Source organism: Hydra viridissima, unplaced genomic scaffold (assembly GCF_058129835.1).
Source record: "Hydra viridissima isolate aposymbiotic clone 2 unplaced genomic scaffold, HvirCarnegie_v1 scaffold_29, whole genome shotgun sequence".
NCBI lineage: Eukaryota > Metazoa > Cnidaria > Hydrozoa > Anthoathecata > Hydridae > Hydra > Hydra viridissima.
In genome coordinates this window covers 69,823-87,883 of record NW_028324324.1, presented here as the reverse complement: position 1 = coordinate 87,883, position 18,061 = coordinate 69,823, and the positions used below count along the sequence as shown (strand labels likewise).

At 37.0% G+C, this 18,061-nt stretch overlaps 2 protein-coding genes, 4 non-coding genes and 2 pseudogenes across 6 annotated transcripts; 2 read left to right on the top strand and 6 right to left on the bottom strand.

The window, feature by feature from the left end:
- Positions 1-1,268: 1,268 nt before the first annotated feature.
- LOC149876168 (U1 spliceosomal RNA) lies at positions 1,269-1,432 on the bottom strand. The gene has a single exon (XR_016448869.1). It is a non-coding gene; the product is annotated as a U1 spliceosomal RNA (small nuclear RNA).
- Positions 1,433-1,542: 110 nt separating this feature from the next.
- LOC149876167 (U2 spliceosomal RNA) lies at positions 1,543-1,734 on the bottom strand. Its single transcript, XR_016448856.1, has one exon. It is a non-coding gene; the product is annotated as a U2 spliceosomal RNA (small nuclear RNA).
- A 4,662-nt stretch (positions 1,735-6,396) lies between these two features.
- LOC149876166 (late histone H2B.L4 pseudogene) lies at positions 6,397-6,801 on the bottom strand (annotated as a pseudogene).
- Positions 6,403-7,496, top strand: LOC149876165 (histone H2A, orphon). The gene is made up of 2 exons (XM_090075665.1): positions 6,403-6,532; positions 7,099-7,496. Exon 2 carries the CDS (start codon positions 7,107-7,109, stop codon positions 7,494-7,496), a length of 390 nt encoding a protein of 129 aa, XP_089931791.1. The 5' UTR covers positions 6,403-6,532; positions 7,099-7,106.
- A 108-nt stretch (positions 7,497-7,604) lies between these two features.
- On the top strand, positions 7,605-7,723 carry LOC149876164 (5S ribosomal RNA). The gene has a single exon (XR_016448894.1). It is a non-coding gene; the product is annotated as a 5S ribosomal RNA (ribosomal RNA).
- A 1,434-nt stretch (positions 7,724-9,157) lies between these two features.
- On the bottom strand, positions 9,158-9,295 carry LOC149876163 (U1 spliceosomal RNA; annotated as a pseudogene).
- Positions 9,296-13,570: 4,275 nt separating this feature from the next.
- LOC149876161 (uncharacterized) lies at positions 13,571-17,237 on the bottom strand. The gene is made up of 4 exons (XM_090075672.1): positions 17,020-17,237; positions 16,680-16,838; positions 15,948-16,012; positions 13,571-15,680 (listed from the first exon to the last, which is right to left on the bottom strand). The coding sequence occupies exon 4, from the start codon at positions 14,749-14,751 to the stop codon at positions 13,624-13,626; it is 1,128 nt and encodes a 375-aa protein (XP_089931798.1). The 5' UTR covers positions 14,752-15,680; positions 15,948-16,012; positions 16,680-16,838; positions 17,020-17,237; the 3' UTR covers positions 13,571-13,623.
- On the bottom strand, positions 14,990-15,181 carry LOC149876162 (U2 spliceosomal RNA). The gene has a single exon (XR_016448855.1). It is a non-coding gene; the product is annotated as a U2 spliceosomal RNA (small nuclear RNA).
- Positions 17,238-18,061: the final 824 nt, after the last annotated feature.

Sequence of the window (18,061 nt, the reverse complement as noted above, 5' to 3'; positions counted from 1 at the left end):
GACTGGTCGAAAGGTGTGTGAGGGCGCTTCTTCCGTCTCCGCATCTCTGAGGGAAAGAAAATGGCGCTCTTTTTCCTCGCACAAAAGCCAGAAAGCTAGTTTTGATGCTGAACAACAAGGGCAACGGTTAAAGGGACTATAGCCACCATAGTCAACGAGGGCCCAGGGGAAGTTTTCTTAAGGGGCCCTCGTTGTGATCAATTACATACCCAGGACCAATAGAAGTGTGCTCTAGTCATTAAAAATTAAAAACGAAAGTTAATGAAATCTTTTAAAAGTCAAAACTATTTAAATCTTTTAAAAAAATGATTTTTAAAATATCGTTTGTAGATACACGGGGATACCCGGGAATCTTCCCCGTCCTCTCGGCGGCCATGAAAGAAACCCTCGCAAGTCTAAAGTTGCACGATGTCAATGTTCCCTAGTTTTGTCGAAATGACGAAAAGACTGCAAAACTAGCTTTGAAGAGCAAAAATTTGTAAGATTCGTCAATCGTCGTTACGTATCTCTGGCAACGTTGCGTATTGACGTGTCAACTTGCCAAAATGTTTCGGTCGTTGTCGTTTCTTTCTAAGATCAACACGTAGGAATCAGAGCTGTTTTCATGAAAATAATGAACGGTAGTAAAAGAATGCATTTCACCGCACCAGAATCCAATATGCGATATGCATAAATGGTTGACAATTGTTGTTACTGTTGCTGCTGCTGTTGTTGTTACTATTGTTACTGTTAGATCGTTATTGCTAATGCTTATTTTTTTGTGGTCGTTGCTATTGTCAGTATTACTATTATCGTTAGTTTATCGATGCTATCGTTAATTTTTGTTATTGTCGTTATTGTTATCTTCATCGTTGTCATTATTTTCGTTGTCACTATTGATATCGATTTTCTTATTGCTACTGTTTGTTATTTTAACTATTATTATCGTCATTGTTTTTTATTACAGCGACTCGTTTTCACTGTTGTGACTGTCACATTTTGTTCCGCCGTCGAGTGATTTCCGGGATTGTAACCGGTCGATCACGCTTGCTGGTTGTCACGTTGAAACGATTCTCGTCGCTCCTATGCTTATTTGGTTGCCTCTTTGCGATTCTTAGATTTTTATTGATTTTGTACAAAAAAAAAAAAAAACAAAAAAAAAAAAAACAACAACTTTTGAAATAAATAAAATTTATTTGCACTTATAGCAGACTTTGTATGCGCCTCTCAAAATATGCAGTAGACTCTTAGGGGTGAGAGGAGAGGTTTTTTTTTTAAGTCGTTAGAGGAGGGGGCGAGCGCGAACGCAGGCCCCCACTACCAGAAATTGTACGGTCGAGTTACCGACGTTAGCGGTAATCGCAGGGGTCAGCCCAGGCGAAGTGCAATGCAAGAGCCTCACCCTGGAAGAAGCCCCATGTTGATCAGGTTTACTTCCCCGTCAGGTAAGTATGCTTTTCCCGTTGTGTGGGCAGCCTCGGACGTGCCCCAATCTTCTCAATTGTGGGTTTTCGATTGCACACCGCATCGTCCCGTTTGTTTGCTTTTTTTTTTTCCTTCTCTATAGTATGGGCCGCGCTCAGCAGTAGTGCAACGCCGAGGCAACCCGCGGTCAGGGCGAGGTAAACCTACGATCCCTTGACCAAATGCCAAAAATCAGATTAATATATGAGCCGGACTATGCCGGCGTACCAGATATTAAACTGATAAGAACAGATACTACACTTGATCTTAGCCATTAGGCCGAGAAGCGATACTTTTTGCAACGACTTTGTCCCGGCTCCCTCCCTCTCAACGAAAAAACTTGTGGACATTTGAATGATCAAGTCGATGGGTAACTTTAAGTTTCAACGATGAAAACATGGCTTTCTTGTACTGCATCAATTTCACTCTAAAACATTTGGGCTTTTTTTCAAAAATAACCCAGCTTCTTTCAAAAATAACAAGCTTCTTTCAAAAATAACCCAATTAACCAAAACATAAAAAACGTTTAAAGGCTTTTAAATTTAACGCTGGGCAGCAGATGTGATCAAAGGCCAAGTTGAACAACTGAAAATCAACTCTGTATATGAGCGTCCGACAGATTTCTCTGTCAAAAAGCATTTTGAGAACCTCTGTATTTAAATGTTCTTTTCAACTGTTGTAATGACAGTACTTTAATTCATCACCAGGGTCGCCAAGAAACAGCAGAGTTTAGGAGGACTTGCTTGTCATTAGCCTCGATCCTTTCCCAAGTAGTAATTCCTCACAAAGTCTAAAAAAACAAGCTTGAAAGTTTAAAAATTGGGATGGTGCAAATTAAGTTAAGAATTTAAACTGAGTAGCAAGAAAATATTTTTCAGATACTTTAGTTATTGCAAGAAATGAACACTTTAAATGTTTACTGACAAAAAGGTAAAACAATTTTAAAAAGTGACCTAAAACATCCACTGACAAAATATCAAATGACAAATGGAAAATGAAAAAATTTATGACACTAAACCGACACAGCATTAGGTTAGCAAAGGTAAAGCATACATACCTTGCACACTGTATCTGCATTTTTCCAATCACAAACTCGCAGAGCGTGGTAAAAGTTAATGAGACCTGGAACAATAAGCAAAGTATTTTTTTTAAATATTACATTTTTTAACATATTACCTAACCTAAATTAAGCCTGCAAATGTATTTGCGTACAAATTAGAAGCTCAGGATTGATGGAGAATAAACTTAAAAATATAATTCCCAAGTCAGTTAAAAGGATGTTTACTTGTTGGCTAAAGGTCAACTTTTTCAAACTATCACTTTTAAAAAATGGTTCTGGTAAACTATCGAAGAAACATGACTTACCTTTTTCTTGAAACTTTAACTGCTTCAATATTATATGCTCTGCTAACCTAACTTAACCCTTAACCTTGCCCCAGGACAACACTCAAAATTCTCTTTCAATAACTTATTTTCAATAATCAGACTTGCTACCTGAGGCTGAGTTAACTTTAGCAGTAACTCTATAAAACATAATGTGAGAAAGCCAAACAAAAGGTTCAGTTCAAAATGTAATGAGTATGTAATTTTTTTAAAATTTTATCGCATATCTTTAATCGAATTAAAGGGATCATTCCAAAGAAGCTATAGATTGTCCAGTGAAAAGCATACCTAATTAAGCATTACTTTATTGGGGTTGTGTCAGTATAACTGTAAATGAAACAAAGCTATGAACAAACTAAAGAAATAGGTAAAAGTCTTAGAAAGATCCTATTTCTGTTTCACTCACCAATAAAATCAAGAAGAATTTCCCACTTCTTATTCATTGAGTGGGATGCTCTAAAGAGTATTGCAACTTGCATTCTGGATAATCCAGGAACTCAGAACAAACTCTGTAACTGCACTCATGAAAGTCTTTTGTGACTACTCCTTCATAAAGTTGATGCTTCTAAAAATGAAAATTTATTTTTGAAAGGATTTTTTCATCAGAAACTATTCTTAAGTATTTGAAGACTTGAAAAAGTAAAGTGGGCACAACAATAGGGGTTAAACTGCTTCAAATTTTAAAACACAAACACCAAAATAAGGTGAAAAGATTGAAAATAAAATAGCACAGTACTTTTTATTACCTTAAAGCATTCTTGAAAAATCGTTAAAAAAACTGTGTGAACTCCTCTAAACTTGTCACTTGTCTTGGTTTTGGCATCAGCTACTGTATGAGAAGATAAAACAGGATTTAATTTGTTTAGTTTCCCTTTTTTTTATTTTCTTTTTTTTTTTCGAAACAAGCTAAAAGCACCTTTTCTGCTCTTGACGCTACGCCAACACCAAAAATTTCAGTAGGACTGCGCGTAACCACTGCACCGTTGTTAAACTCAATGATATGCACTTTACCGCAAAATTAACGCACCACTTATAAATTCCGACTTATTTTGAAAAATATTACGTATTTCCCGGATTTATCAAATACAAAGTCGATAATAATGTTTATTGTGACGTCATTTGTAGGCTTTATTCCGTTTTAGTTTCCAAATTGTAGCAGCTTTTCATAAGCAGCACGTTTTGCTGTAACTAAACCTCACTTTTAAAAGAAAAGTATGTATAAAGTTAGTATGAACAGATGTGTTGCTCAATGATAACTGTCATTTGAGCAACACGTCTGTTCTGACTTCTCAACGATACATAAGCTGACATTTTAAAACCTTTTTTGGTACCTCTTGCATCGTTCATGGGAGATGGATTCCTTCTTATGTAAGATAATGCTAGACCACATACGGCGCATGTTGTTACTGAATACTTACAAAATGCTACTATTCAAGTTTTGGAGTGGCCGGCTTGCAGTCCAGATATGAACCCAATAGAGCATCTTTGGGGCATAATGGCACGCTGTGTTAGAAGTCAACATCCACCACCTAGACGAGTTGCGACAAAGTCTTATCCGCGTATGTGAAGATATCCTTCAAGAAACGATTACACCTCTAATTAAAAGAAATCCACGGTGCTGTCTGGCTGCAACAACATCAAGATGTGGCAACACTAGATATTGATAAGTCAAAAATGTTACATTTTAAGCTGTATTAGTGTGCATAACAACAATAATCATCTTAGTTTATTTTGTTACTTACCTTAATTTTATTACTTACCATATTTCTAGTTTTAGTTTGTTTTTCTTTCTTTTCTTTTCTTTTCTCACCATCCTCAAAGTCGCTTTTATTATTATCATCGAAATAACTGTGTTCATGTGTTCTATTCTTAACACGTTTGTCAAAATATATGACCACAATTAAAATAAATCGAAATGTATGTGGTGCGTTAATTTTGCGGTTAAGTGTATATTAACTAGATATTTAACTCGCGCTTTCGCAGTGAAGCATATTTTTTTGCCAAGCAAGTTTTTTTTTGCCAGCCAGAATCATAAAAACATCGATTAAAACAAACGAATTATTGTCAGTTTAAATAAAGAGGCTACCGGCTTTAAAAACTTAAAAAACTTGCTTCACAATTTCTTACGAAATTTATTTGAAGTTTTACATCTAGTTAGTATAAATATCATTGGTTTAGCTAAGAGCATAGTAACGGTTTCTGCTTACTCGCGCAGCCTAGTAAGATGGGTGCACCGCGGACGCTCAGTTGCGAATTCTTTCTTTTTTTTTTTTATCATTCCCCTTCCCGAAACCCCGAAATGAACGAAATGCGATTGGCAAGTATTTGATGCATACCTTAATACACAGTGACTAAATTGTAGTATGTGTTTTTTCCGTGCCGAAACTCTGGTCGGAAGACAGTGCATCTTTTTAGATATTTTAGAGCTTGTGGGTTATCACTAGTACCCAAGCCTTTTTATGAGTCATTAAAAAAAAATTTACAAACAAAACTGTATTCTTCTTCTTCTTTTTTTTTCCGATTGTGATCAGATTATGATTTGTACTGACGATATTACACTGTGTCTACTTCCTCGGTCTTATTTTCTTACAAACATTAACAACATTTGTAGTTTCGTAACTATCCCATTGACCCTTTCATGCACCAATTATTTTTCCATAACTAACATAATCCATAAAAAATCATCTACAAAATGACAGCGGTACTATTAACTGTTTTAATTAGACTTTTTCTACACCTTGATACATTTTGATAGCTTTACAGAACGTCAGTTTTCTTTACCCGTTGATGTAACAATTTTGCTGACAACATTTGAATACTTTGAACACTTTGCCAACGCATTAAATATTCTTGCAGTCGTACTATCTTGCGTGTTTGTGATCCCCACCACTATTGAGTTTGCGTGGCAGCATAGGTATAGCGACAATCGACTAATGGATTTTTAGAAGCCAGCGTTGCTCATACACTTTCAAAAGTAGAACTGCTCTCACTAAGATTAGTCGCGCTGGTGCTATTTCATGCGCTCCAGTTAAAAAGGAGCGCCAAGCTACCGGTTGCTAAAAAACCCGCGGTAAAGAAAGCTGAAACAGCACCTAAGAAGAAAGTCGCTGCAAAGAGTGCCACCGCAAAAGTGGACAAGAAATAACCTGTACTGCTCAATCCTTCATCAAACGGCTATTTTCATAGGTACACATTTCTTTAAAACGTTGCGCGGCATTTAGGACTTTGTCAGGTAGTAACAATTACACTAATTGAGTTTGAAAGTCACAGTAACCTCACCGGTAACTGCTCCGTGCTTTTTAGGTCGATGTATATTCTAGAAAAGGGGAGTTTGAGAGCAATTTTGAAGAAGAAAAAAAAAGGTTTTAAGTTGTTCATAGCCTAGGACGGATGCAGCAGTTTAAGTGTTTTATTTTAGCAGCTAGTTTAGCTATTCTGCACTTGGCATTGTTTGCACAATTAAATATAGCGATTGCAACAGATATTTTCATTTGAACCTATTTCGTTAATGCGTCTAATGTTTTTAAAAGATGCGTGGCTATAAAAATAGCCGTTTGAGCGGATTTTGATCTACTTACTGCTGGTGTACTTGGTAACAGCCTTGGTGCCTTCGCTCACTGCGTGTTTAGCAAGTTCACCGGGAAGTAAAAGGCGCACGGCGGTTTGAATTTCACGCGAAGAGATCGTAGATTTCTTATTTTGAAGGGCGAGCCGCGAAGCTTCAGAAGCAATTCTTTCGAAAATGTCGTTCACGAAAGAATTCATGATGCTCATTGCTTTAGAAGAAACACCGACATCAGGGTGAACTTGCTTCAGGACGTTGTAAATGTAAATGGCATAAGACTCTCGTCTCTTTCTCTTGCGCTTCTTGTCACCAGTTCCAGCGATTTTACCACCTTTCTTACCGGCGCGCTTCTCGCCTTTTTTCGCCACCTTTGGCGCTTGTTTTCCTCCGGTTTTTTGTGCGTCTGACATTTCGACGGGCCTAACAGTAAAAATTCTTTTCGTTTGTTTTCATTGCATTGCAACTGGATTTAATTTAAGATAAAGTTGTAGCCTCCAACTTGAAAACTCTTGCGTCATATGCACTTCTATTGGTTCTTAAAAGATTAAGTTGTTTGAGCATCGTTTATTTCTTTTTTACTATTGGTTAAAAAAAGGTTGACTTTGAGACCACTCTATTTTGATAAGAATAGCAAACTTTTTGCTGTTTAAAATAAAAAAAAGGCGCACGAGATCTCTGGTCCGTCTGTCTGTCTCTGCTTGTGTTAGAAAATAAAATGTCAGGACGTGGAAAAGGAGGAAAAGCTAAGGCCAAGGCAAAAACTCGATCTTTTAGAGCGGGTCTTCAGTTTCCTGTTGGTCGCGTTCACCGATTTTTGCGCAAAGGGCATTACGCCAATCGCATCGGTTCAGGCGCACCGGTCTACTTAGCTGCAGTTTTGGAATACCTCTCCGCCGAAATCTTAGAGTTAGCTGGTAATGCTGCACGCGATAACAAAAAAGCCAGGATCATTCCTCGTCACTTACAGCTAGCTGTTCGCAACGACGAAGAGTTAAACAAGTTGTTGTCAGGTGTTACAATTGCGAGCGGCGGTGTGTTGCCAAACATTCAAGCTGTGTTGCTTCCCAAAAAGAACGAGAAGGTTCCAAAGCCAGCAGCCCAGTAAACGGCGGTATAAACAACACAAAAGGCTATTTTCATAGCCACACATCCGTTAAAAATTATTGTTAAGGCGTTAGAAACTTTAAATTTTAAATTAAAGCCGTACACTATTGCCTACGACCATACCACGGTGAATACACCCGTTCTCGTCCGATCACGGAAGTTAAGCATCGTCGGGCCAGGGTAGTACTTGGATGGGTGACCGCCTGGGAACTCCTGGTGCCGTAGGCTTTTGCAACCGTTTACGAAAAAAAAAAAAAAAAGTCGCCAAAGGGGACTCCCTTTTCTTTACAAAATCTGCTTTTTCAGTTGACTCTAAGATACACAGAACTCATCCCCTGCAAAAGAATATGCATAAACACGGCCCTGCCTGGGTGGTGTCGATTGAAAGGGGAGCGACTGGTCGAAAGGTGTGTGAGGGCGCTTCTTCCGTCTCCGCATCTCTGAGGGAAAGAAAATGGCGCTCTTTTTCCTCGCACAAAAGCCAGAAAGCTAGTTTTGATGCTGAACAACAAGGGCAACGGTTAAAGGGACTATAGCCACCATAGTCAACGAGGGCCCAGGGGAAGTTTTCTTAAGGGGCCCTCGTTGTGATCAATTACATACCCAGGACCAATAGAAGTGTGCTCTAGTCATTAAAAATTAAAAACGAAAGTTAATGAAATCTTTTAAAAGTCAAAACTATTTAAATCTTTTAAAAAAATGATTTTTAAAATATCGTTTGTAGATACACGGGGATACCCGGGAATCTTCCCCGTCCTCTCGGCGGCCATGAAAGAAACCCTCGCAAGTCTAAAGTTGCACGATGTCAATGTTCCCTAGTTTTGTCGAAATGACGAAAAGACTGCAAAACTAGCTTTGAAGAGCAAAAATTTGTAAGATTCGTCAATCGTCGTTACGTATCTCTGGCAACGTTGCGTATTGACGTGTCAACTTGCCAAAATGTTTCGGTCGTTGTCGTTTCTTTCTAAGATCAACACGTAGGAATCAGAGCTGTTTTCATGAAAATAATGAACGGTAGTAAAAGAATGCATTTCACCGCACCAGAATCCAATATGCGATATGCATAAATGGTTGACAATTGTTGTTACTGTTGCTGCTGCTGTTGTTGTTACTATTGTTACTGTTAGATCGTTATTGCTAATGCTTATTTTTTTGTGGTCGTTGCTATTGTCAGTATTACTATTATCGTTAGTTTATCGATGCTATCGTTAATTTTTGTTATTGTCGTTATTGTTATCTTCATCGTTGTCATTATTTTCGTTGTCACTATTGATATCGATTTTCTTATTGCTACTGTTTGTTATTTTAACTATTATTATCGTCATTGTTTTTTATTACAGCGACTCGTTTTCACTGTTGTGACTGTCACATTTTGTTCCGCCGTCGAGTGATTTCCGGGATTGTAACCGGTCGATCACGCTTGCTGGTTGTCACGTTGAAACGATTCTCGTCGCTCCTATGCTTATTTGGTTGCCTCTTTGCGATTCTTAGATTTTTATTGATTTTGTACAAAAAAAAAAAAAAACAAAAAAAAAAAAAACAACAACTTTTGAAATAAATAAAATTTATTTGCACTTATAGCAGACTTTGTATGCGCCTCTCAAAATATGCAGTAGACTCTTAGGGGTGAGAGGAGAGGTTTTTTTTTTAAGTCGTTAGAGGAGGGGGCGAGCGCGAACGCAGGCCCCCACTACCAGAAATTGTACGGTCGAGTTACCGACGTTAGCGGTAATCGCAGGGGTCAGCCCAGGCGAAGTGCAATGCAAGAGCCTCACCCTGGAAGAAGCCCCATGTTGATCAGATATTATGATTTTTATTTCGGGTCCTCCAGCTAGTTGCCTTGCGGACCCTAGTCATGATTTACACGAGTGTTCGTTAACAAAGTTAAAGAAATTAAAAAAAAATAAACTCGTGGCAATCATGACGGCGAACAGAACATGGCCAAAAAAATTCAAAATAAAAAAATAAAAAGTAAAAGGCCAAAACCAAAAGTAAAAAGGAAAAAAAGAAAAAAGAAAAACGAAAAGGTTTCAACGAATAAGAGCTTTTTAAGATCATCGCAAAAAACTACTCAGTTTCAATTTTATTTCTAGTTTATTTTCATCGTTCCAAATGTTTTTTGTTTCTTTGAAAAATTCCTCTAAAGTGTTACTTTCTTTTGCTATTTGGTATTCAGTATTTATTATTTTTTTAAGTTTCCCTTCAAATTCTTTTAGGAGGTTCTCTTTCGAGACAGTGGTTCGCTCATGATGTGCTCTCATTCTATTACAATATATGTGGAAGAAAAGTTCATTAAAAATAAAGTTACCAAATTTATATTCATGCGCGCTATCATTAGGTCCAAATAAAAAGAGTTTAAAAGTATTTTTAAAAGGTTCGGTTTTGGGATACAAAATGTTTAAAAAAGAGACTGCGTATTTTATTAAAGGTTGCACCTTTTCACAGTTGAACAACATGTGCGGTAGATTTTCGCTTTCTTTCATACATTGCGGGCATAGGTCGTCACTGACGTAGCCTCTTTTTTTAAAAATTGCGTTTGTGGGCAATGCAAAATGAATGGCTTTATATTTAATTTCGCTCGCTTTATTGTTCTTTTGGCTTTTGTGTATTTTATAGAAAAGTTTTTCCCACTCCATTTCGGTAGTGTTGAGCATGTTTTCTTTGAAAATTTTATTCCATTTTAAAAAATGTGTTTTTGTTTTTGCAACTTCTTTTTCCATTAGAATTTTATAGATGGTTTTGGGTTTTAAATTTTGAATGTTTATTTTTGAGTTATTCGACACCGTTAAAGTCAGGTCGGCTTTGTTGTGGTCGTAGTTTTGATGTTCGTTTTCGATTTTGTGTTTCCAGTCGGGGGGGAGGGAGGATGTGATTTGTTTGAGTTCGTTTTCGGTTAGATTTATCAGTCTGTTGTCAAGGAAGCCCGGTCTGAATACGTTGGAAATGTCGGCCAGTTTTATCAGTTCGTTTCGTTTTGCGTTGTTTGTCGGTGTTAGAGTTTTGTTTTGTTTGCGTATATGTGGGTTGTAGAAGATGGGTTGTCTCAGTATTTGTTCTATGGTGAGGTGTTTATGCGTTTGGTATTTTGTCAGTTCGGTCCAGTCATTGATCATTTGTCTGTAGTATAGAGGTAAGGTCTTGAGGGTCGCGTCTGAGTGTGTGGTCAGAAAAACTAGGTTTCCCTGACCGGCGTTTCTGTATTTGTTTAGTATGTGTTCGGCTGTGTCGCGCCAAGGTCCTGTGTTTTTGCCGTTGAAAAGTTTGGACACCCAGCTCGCTTGAATGGATTTGAGTTTTTCGCTGATGTTTATTATTTTGAGTCCACCCTTTTCAATCGGCAGTTTTGAGATGTTTTTGTTTGTTTTGATATTTTTGTTGTCCCACAAATAGTTTTGAATGATGTTTTCGAGGTTAGTAATAAGTTTTTGGCAGGGTAGAGGTAGGGTAAAGGCAAGGTGCCACATGCCGCTGAGTAGCGACTGGTTTATAATTAGCGCCTTGCCCTTAAAGGAGAGTTTAACCCTCGACCATTTGAGGATTTTCTCTCGAACTTTGCCTACCTCTTCCCTCCACTGTTTGTGGGCGCTGTACTCATTGTTGTTGGAAAAGAGAACTCCTAAGCTCCTGAAGCAGGGATCTCCCCACTCGAAGCCTAGGTAGTCCTCCTTGTTTTGAGTGATGTTGGTACCTAACCACAGTCCTTGGCATTTGTCGCGGTTCAGTTTTGTTCCAGTAGCTCTGTAATTAATGTCTAGTGCGTGTCCAAGTTCGGTAATTGAGTCGTCTCCGGTCAAGTAGAAGTTGGTGTCGTCAGCATATTGAAGTATTTTTGTTTCATTTTTGTTAATCATAATTCCTTTTATTTTTGGGTTTTTTCTTATATAGCCCGCAAAAATTTCAGCTTGGATGTTGTAAAGCATCATTGAAAGGGGACAACCTTGTCTTACTCCTCTGATTACTTTGATATTTTGGGAAAGAAAACCGTTTATTTTAACGCGCGCGGATATGTCGTAATAAAGCGTTTTTATAAAATTAGTAAATAAAAAACCGAAGCCGAAAAATCGTAGGCTATCAAATAAAAAAATACGATCCACCCTGTCGAAGGCCTTCACCTGGTCTATGGAGATTATCGAGGCGTTCATTTTGTTTTCATGGGCTATTTTTATGATATCTCTTGTGTAACTGAGGTTGTCATAGATGGTCCTGTCCGGGATACATGCCGTCTGGCATTCGCTAATTATTTGCGGGAGGACATGTCTCAACCTGTTGGCCAGGACCTTCGACAGTATTTTATAATCAGTGTTCAGGAGAGATATCGGTCTCCAGTTATTAATATCTTTTTTTTCTCCTTTTTTGTAGAGGCATATAATTATAGCTTGTTTTTGTGACTCCGTCATTTCGCCGTGTTTTAGGACGGAGTTGTACAAAGCAAGCATCGCTTCCCCCAAAAGGGGAAAGCCGGCTTTGTAAAACTCCGCGGTTAGTCCATCGGATCCCGGAGATTTATTGTTCTCCAGTTCTATTATCGCTTTTTTTATTTCAAAAAGTTCTATCGGTTTTTGGAGAATTTTTTTGTTGTTTTTTGATATTTTTTTGGATTCAGTATTTTGGAAAAAATGCTTTTGGCTTGAGAGGTCTCTCTCTTCGGTATTATAAAGTTTTTTATAGAAATTCTCGAATTCAGCAATAATGTCGCGGGAGTGTGTTTTTGTTTCTCCGGCTTCCGAATTAATTTCGGTAATGACGGATTTTGCTAATTTGTTTTTTTCGAGATTTAAGAAATATTTGTTGCATTTTTCGCCTTGATATCTCCATTTAATTCTTGCGCGTATCGCAGCTCCTATCGCTCTATTTTTTTCAAAATATTCTAATTTGTTTTTTAGTTCTCTACAAAGAATTACCATGTTGGTGTTTTTATGCATCTTTTTTTGTGCGTTTTTTAATTTTTTTCTTAGTTTGTATTCTTCTTTTCTTTTGTTTTTTGCTTCTATTTTGCTGTAAGCTTGAGCATGGTTTTTAATTGCTTTTTTGAGCGCTTCCCACCAGTCGGTGATGTTTTCAAAACTGTTTTTTTGTTCAATTTCTTTTGAAAGGAGGTTTTTAAGTTGCGACTGATAGTTTTCATTTTTCAAATGTTTGTTATTTAGGATCCAAATTTCCTTTCCGAAATCAACTTTTTGTAGTGTTATTTTCGCAGTTATGGCATTATAGTGGTCAGAGAACGTCGCCGGCACGTGGCTAGTTGTTACATATTGCCTTGCGCTTTTGCTGATGTAAAGTCTGTCTAGCCTAGAATGCGTCACGTTGTTAGTAGATCTGTAAGTAAATTCCTCTTTGGTGATGTTAAAGGTACGCCACATATCTTCGAGGTCGAATCTGTTTAGGAGGTTTTTTAGGCTCTGTGACGAGCCGCACGTTTTTCTATAGAGTTTTGGATATCTATCGGCCTCGTCAAGAACCATGTTAAAATCTCCTCCACAGACGACTAAATACTCGCTCAGATCAAAACTTTGTAATAGTTTTATTATTTTTTGAAAAATATTTTTTCTTTCGTTTTGTTGTAGTTTTGTATGACCAGATGTGGCGTAGATATTTATTAAGAGGAATTTTTGTTCCTTTGTTCTAGTAGCCAGAATGTTGAAATTGCCATTTACATCAGCATGCTCAAAGAAAATTTCATTGAGGTAATTAGCGCATAGAATTGCGGTGCCGCGTGTTCTCTCGCCACCAGCAGAAAAGAACGCAGAGGCGTTCCATTCTGTTGCCATATGTAGATTTTCTTTTTGATTAAGGTGAGTTTCTTGGATGAAAATAAAATCGCTTTTAAGTTTTTTAAAGTTTTTCAGTACAGTTTTTCTTTTAAATTCGTTTTTTAAACCAGAAACGTTTGCTGAATAAATTTTTACGCTGCTCATTTTTAACAGGTGAGTACCGTCGACCTGATGGGTCGTCTATCTCTATTGTTTTTTTGATATAAAAAAGTATAAGAAACACACAAAAAAAAAAAAAAAAAAAAAAAAAAAAAAAAAAAAAAAAAAAAAAAAATACATAAAAAGAAAAAAGAAGGAAAGAGAAGGCGCACTAAGTATGATCGCTGAGATAATAAAAAAAAAATTTATAAAGTTTTCTCACCCGATCGATTGGTTGAGTGTTTTTTGATTTAGATGTTTCTTTTTTACATCCGCTTTTTGTGGTGTTTGTGGTGGGGCGCTTCTTTTTATTATTTTCTCAACTTTCTTCCATTTTTCTGCATTCGTTTCGTCGTTTTCTGTCGTGTTCTCTTTCTCTTTCTGTAATTCGACTCGCCTTTCGCTCTCTTTATATTCCCTGTCCCTGTTTCTTTGGTTCATTTTGTCATTTGCTGATCTCACAAAGTTTAGGAGACCTTCATCTGATACAACATCAAAGTCTATTTCAACAAAATCTTTTTTCTTTTGTTTCGGTTCACTTTTCTGTTCTGTTTTGGTAGTTTCTTCTTTTTTTGTTGTTTTTGTGGGTGGTTCATGTTTGTTTTTAACTTCTATGGTAGTGGTTTCATTTGAGGGGGTTGTGTTTTCCTCATTTTTTGGATTTTCTGTATGGGCTAGAGCCACCGCCTTTTGTATTTGTGATATTTGTGATACATGAGCAGCTATTGTTGCTTCATTTGATGGAGCAGTACACCTGGTGTTAGGGGGGTGTGCGTTGCCGCATACTCTGCAAAAGAAAGACTTTCCAGCGAAATGCAGCGCAATACGCATCCCCTCGATTTCAATATGGTGTGGTACTTTCTCTAGCTGGACTTTTAGTTTTACTCTGAAAAGTCTTCTCCCGTCTTTTACGCTTTTGTCAAAGTCATAGGTGGTGTGCGTGATGCTATAAGTTTCTTCGATAAAGGGCACCATTTGTTCTAGAATTTGTTTGTCCTCAATTAGCGGATCGCACTTTACGGTAATGAGGAATCCCTGTTCTGTGCGTCTTCTTTTCGGGATGTGTTTGTTACAATTACTGATGTAGAAATCGTGGTTTAAAAAAGCGTCAGCATCTTCAGTTCTATGAAAATCTACAATCCAGTTTCCCCTGTTTGTGTATAAGAGGCTGGATATTTTACCTTTTCCTACTATATCTTGAATTTTTTCGTTTAGTTCTTTAGCTCTATTTTCGATATACTTTCGGTTAAAAGCCTCAGCGGGATCCATGGAGACATTGAAATCCACCACTTTGCTCAAACGTGAAGTCGCTCCTCCAAGTTTCGTAGTTTCGGCGTACGAAGCCATTTCTCTTGAAGTTTCGGAAAGAAGAAAATCAGCGAGAGTAGTTTACGATGATGATAGCTCTTATCTTTTGCCTGGCGGAAGAAAAAAGACCAATGTTGATCAGGTTTACTTCCCCGTCAGGTAAGTATGCTTTTCCCGTTGTGTGGGCAGCCTCGGACGTGCCCCAATCTTCTCAATTGTGGGTTTTCGATTGCACACCGCATCGTCCCGTTTGTTTGCTTTTTTTTTTTCCTTCTCTATAGTATGGGCCGCGCTCAGCAGTAGTGCAACGCCGAGGCAACCCGCGGTCAGGGCGAGGTAAACCTACGATCCCTTGACCAAATGCCAAAAATCAGATTAATATATGAGCCGGACTATGCCGGCGTACCAGATATTAAACTGATAAGAACAGATACTACACTTGATCTTAGCCATTAGGCCGAGAAGCGATACTTTTTGCAACGACTTTGTCCCGGCTCCCTCCCTCTCAACGAAAAAACTTGTGGACATTTGAATGATCAAGTCGATGGGTAACTTTAAGTTTCAACGATGAAAACATGGCTTTCTTGTACTGCATCAATTTCACTCTAAAACATTTGGGCTTTTTTTCAAAAATAACCCAGCTTCTTTCAAAAATAACAAGCTTCTTTCAAAAATAACCCAATTAACCAAAACATAAAAAACGTTTAAAGGCTTTTAAATTTAACGCTGGGCAGCAGATGTGATCAAAGGCCAAGTTGAACAACTGAAAATCAACTCTGTATATGAGCGTCCGACAGATTTCTCTGTCAAAAAGCATTTTGAGAACCTCTGTATTTAAATGTTCTTTTCAACTGTTGTAATGACAGTACTTTAATTCATCACCAGGGTCGCCAAGAAACAGCAGAGTTTAGGAGGACTTGCTTGTCATTAGCCTCGATCCTTTCCCAAGTAGTAATTCCTCACAAAGTCTAAAAAAACAAGCTTGAAAGTTTAAAAATTGGGATGGTGCAAATTAAGTTAAGAATTTAAACTGAGTAGCAAGAAAATATTTTTCAGATACTTTAGTTATTGCAAGAAATGAACACTTTAAATGTTTACTGACAAAAAGGTAAAACAATTTTAAAAAGTGACCTAAAACATCCACTGACAAAATATCAAATGACAAATGGAAAATGAAAAAATTTATGACACTAAACCGACACAGCATTAGGTTAGCAAAGGTAAAGCATACATACCTTGCACACTGTATCTGCATTTTTCCAATCACAAACTCGCAGAGCGTGGTAAAAGTTAATGAGACCTGGAACAATAAGCAAAGTATTTTTTTTAAATATTACATTTTTTAACATATTACCTAACCTAAATTAAGCCTGCAAATGTATTTGCGTACAAATTAGAAGCTCAGGATTGATGGAGAATAAACTTAAAAATATAATTCCCAAGTCAGTTAAAAGGATGTTTACTTGTTGGCTAAAGGTCAACTTTTTCAAACTATCACTTTTAAAAAATGGTTCTGGTAAACTATCGAAGAAACATGACTTACCTTTTTCTTGAAACTTTAACTGCTTCAATATTATATGCTCTGCTAACCTAACTTAACCCTTAACCTTGCCCCAGGACAACACTCAAAATTCTCTTTCAATAACTTATTTTCAATAATCAGACTTGCTACCTGAGGCTGAGTTAACTTTAGCAGTAACTCTATAAAACATAATGTGAGAAAGCCAAACAAAAGGTTCAGTTCAAAATGTAATGAGTATGTAATTTTTTTAAAATTTTATCGCATATCTTTAATCGAATTAAAGGGATCATTCCAAAGAAGCTATAGATTGTCCAGTGAAAAGCATACCTAATTAAGCATTACTTTATTGGGGTTGTGTCAGTATAACTGTAAATGAAACAAAGCTATGAACAAACTAAAGAAATAGGTAAAAGTCTTAGAAAGATCCTATTTCTGTTTCACTCACCAATAAAATCAAGAAGAATTTCCCACTTCTTATTCATTGAGTGGGATGCTCTAAAGAGTATTGCAACTTGCATTCTGGATAATCCAGGAACTCAGAACAAACTCTGTAACTGCACTCATGAAAGTCTTTTGTGACTACTCCTTCATAAAGTTGATGCTTCTAAAAATGAAAATTTATTTTTGAAAGGATTTTTTCATCAGAAACTATTCTTAAGTATTTGAAGACTTGAAAAAGTAAAGTGGGCACAACAATAGGGGTTAAACTGCTTCAAATTTTAAAACACAAACACCAAAATAAGGTGAAAAGATTGAAAATAAAATAGCACAGTACTTTTTATTACCTTAAAGCATTCTTGAAAAATCGTTAAAAAAACTGTGTGAACTCCTCTAAACTTGTCACTTGTCTTGGTTTTGGCATCAGCTACTGTATGAGAAGATAAAACAGGATTTAATTTGTTTAGTTTCCCTTTTTTTTATTTTCTTTTTTTTTTTCGAAACAAGCTAAAAGCACCTTTTCTGCTCTTGACGCTACGCCAACACCAAAAATTTCAGTAGGACTGCGCGTAACCACTGCACCGTTGTTAAACTCAATGATATGCACTTTACCGCAAAATTAACGCACCACTTATAAATTCCGACTTATTTTGAAAAATATTACGTATTTCCCGGATTTATCAAATACAAAGTCGATAATAATGTTTATTGTGACGTCATTTGTAGGCTTTATTCCGTTTTAGTTTCCAAATTGTAGCAGCTTTTCATAAGCAGCACGTTTTGCTGTAACTAAACCTCACTTTTAAAAGAAAAGTATGTATAAAGTTAGTATGAACAGATGTGTTGCTCAATGATAACTGTCATTTGAGCAACACGTCTGTTCTGACTTCTCAACGATACATAAGCTGACATTTTAAAACCTTTTTTGGTACCTCTTGCATCGTTCATGGGAGATGGATTCCTTCTTATGTAAGATAATGCTAGACCACATACGGCGCATGTTGTTACTGAATACTTACAAAATGCTACTATTCAAGTTTTGGAGTGGCCGGCTTGCAGTCCAGATATGAACCCAATAGAGCATCTTTGGGGCATAATGGCACGCTGTGTTAGAAGTCAACATCCACCACCTAGACGAGTTGCGACAAAGTCTTATCCGCGTATGTGAAGATATCCTTCAAGAAACGATTACACCTCTAATTAAAAGAAATCCACGGTGCTGTCTGGCTGCAACAACATCAAGATGTGGCAACACTAGATATTGATAAGTCAAAAATGTTACATTTTAAGCTGTATTAGTGTGCATAACAACAATAATCATCTTAGTTTATTTTGTTACTTACCTTAATTTTATTACTTACCATATTTCTAGTTTTAGTTTGTTTTTCT

Coding starts and splice junctions, on each gene's coding strand:
- LOC149876165 (XM_090075665.1), top strand. CDS start 7,107: ATGTCAGGACGTGGAAAAGGAGGAAAAGCTAAGGCCAAGGCAAAAACT.
- LOC149876161 (XM_090075672.1), bottom strand. CDS start 14,751: ATGGCTTCGTACGCCGAAACTACGAAACTTGGAGGAGCGACTTCACGT.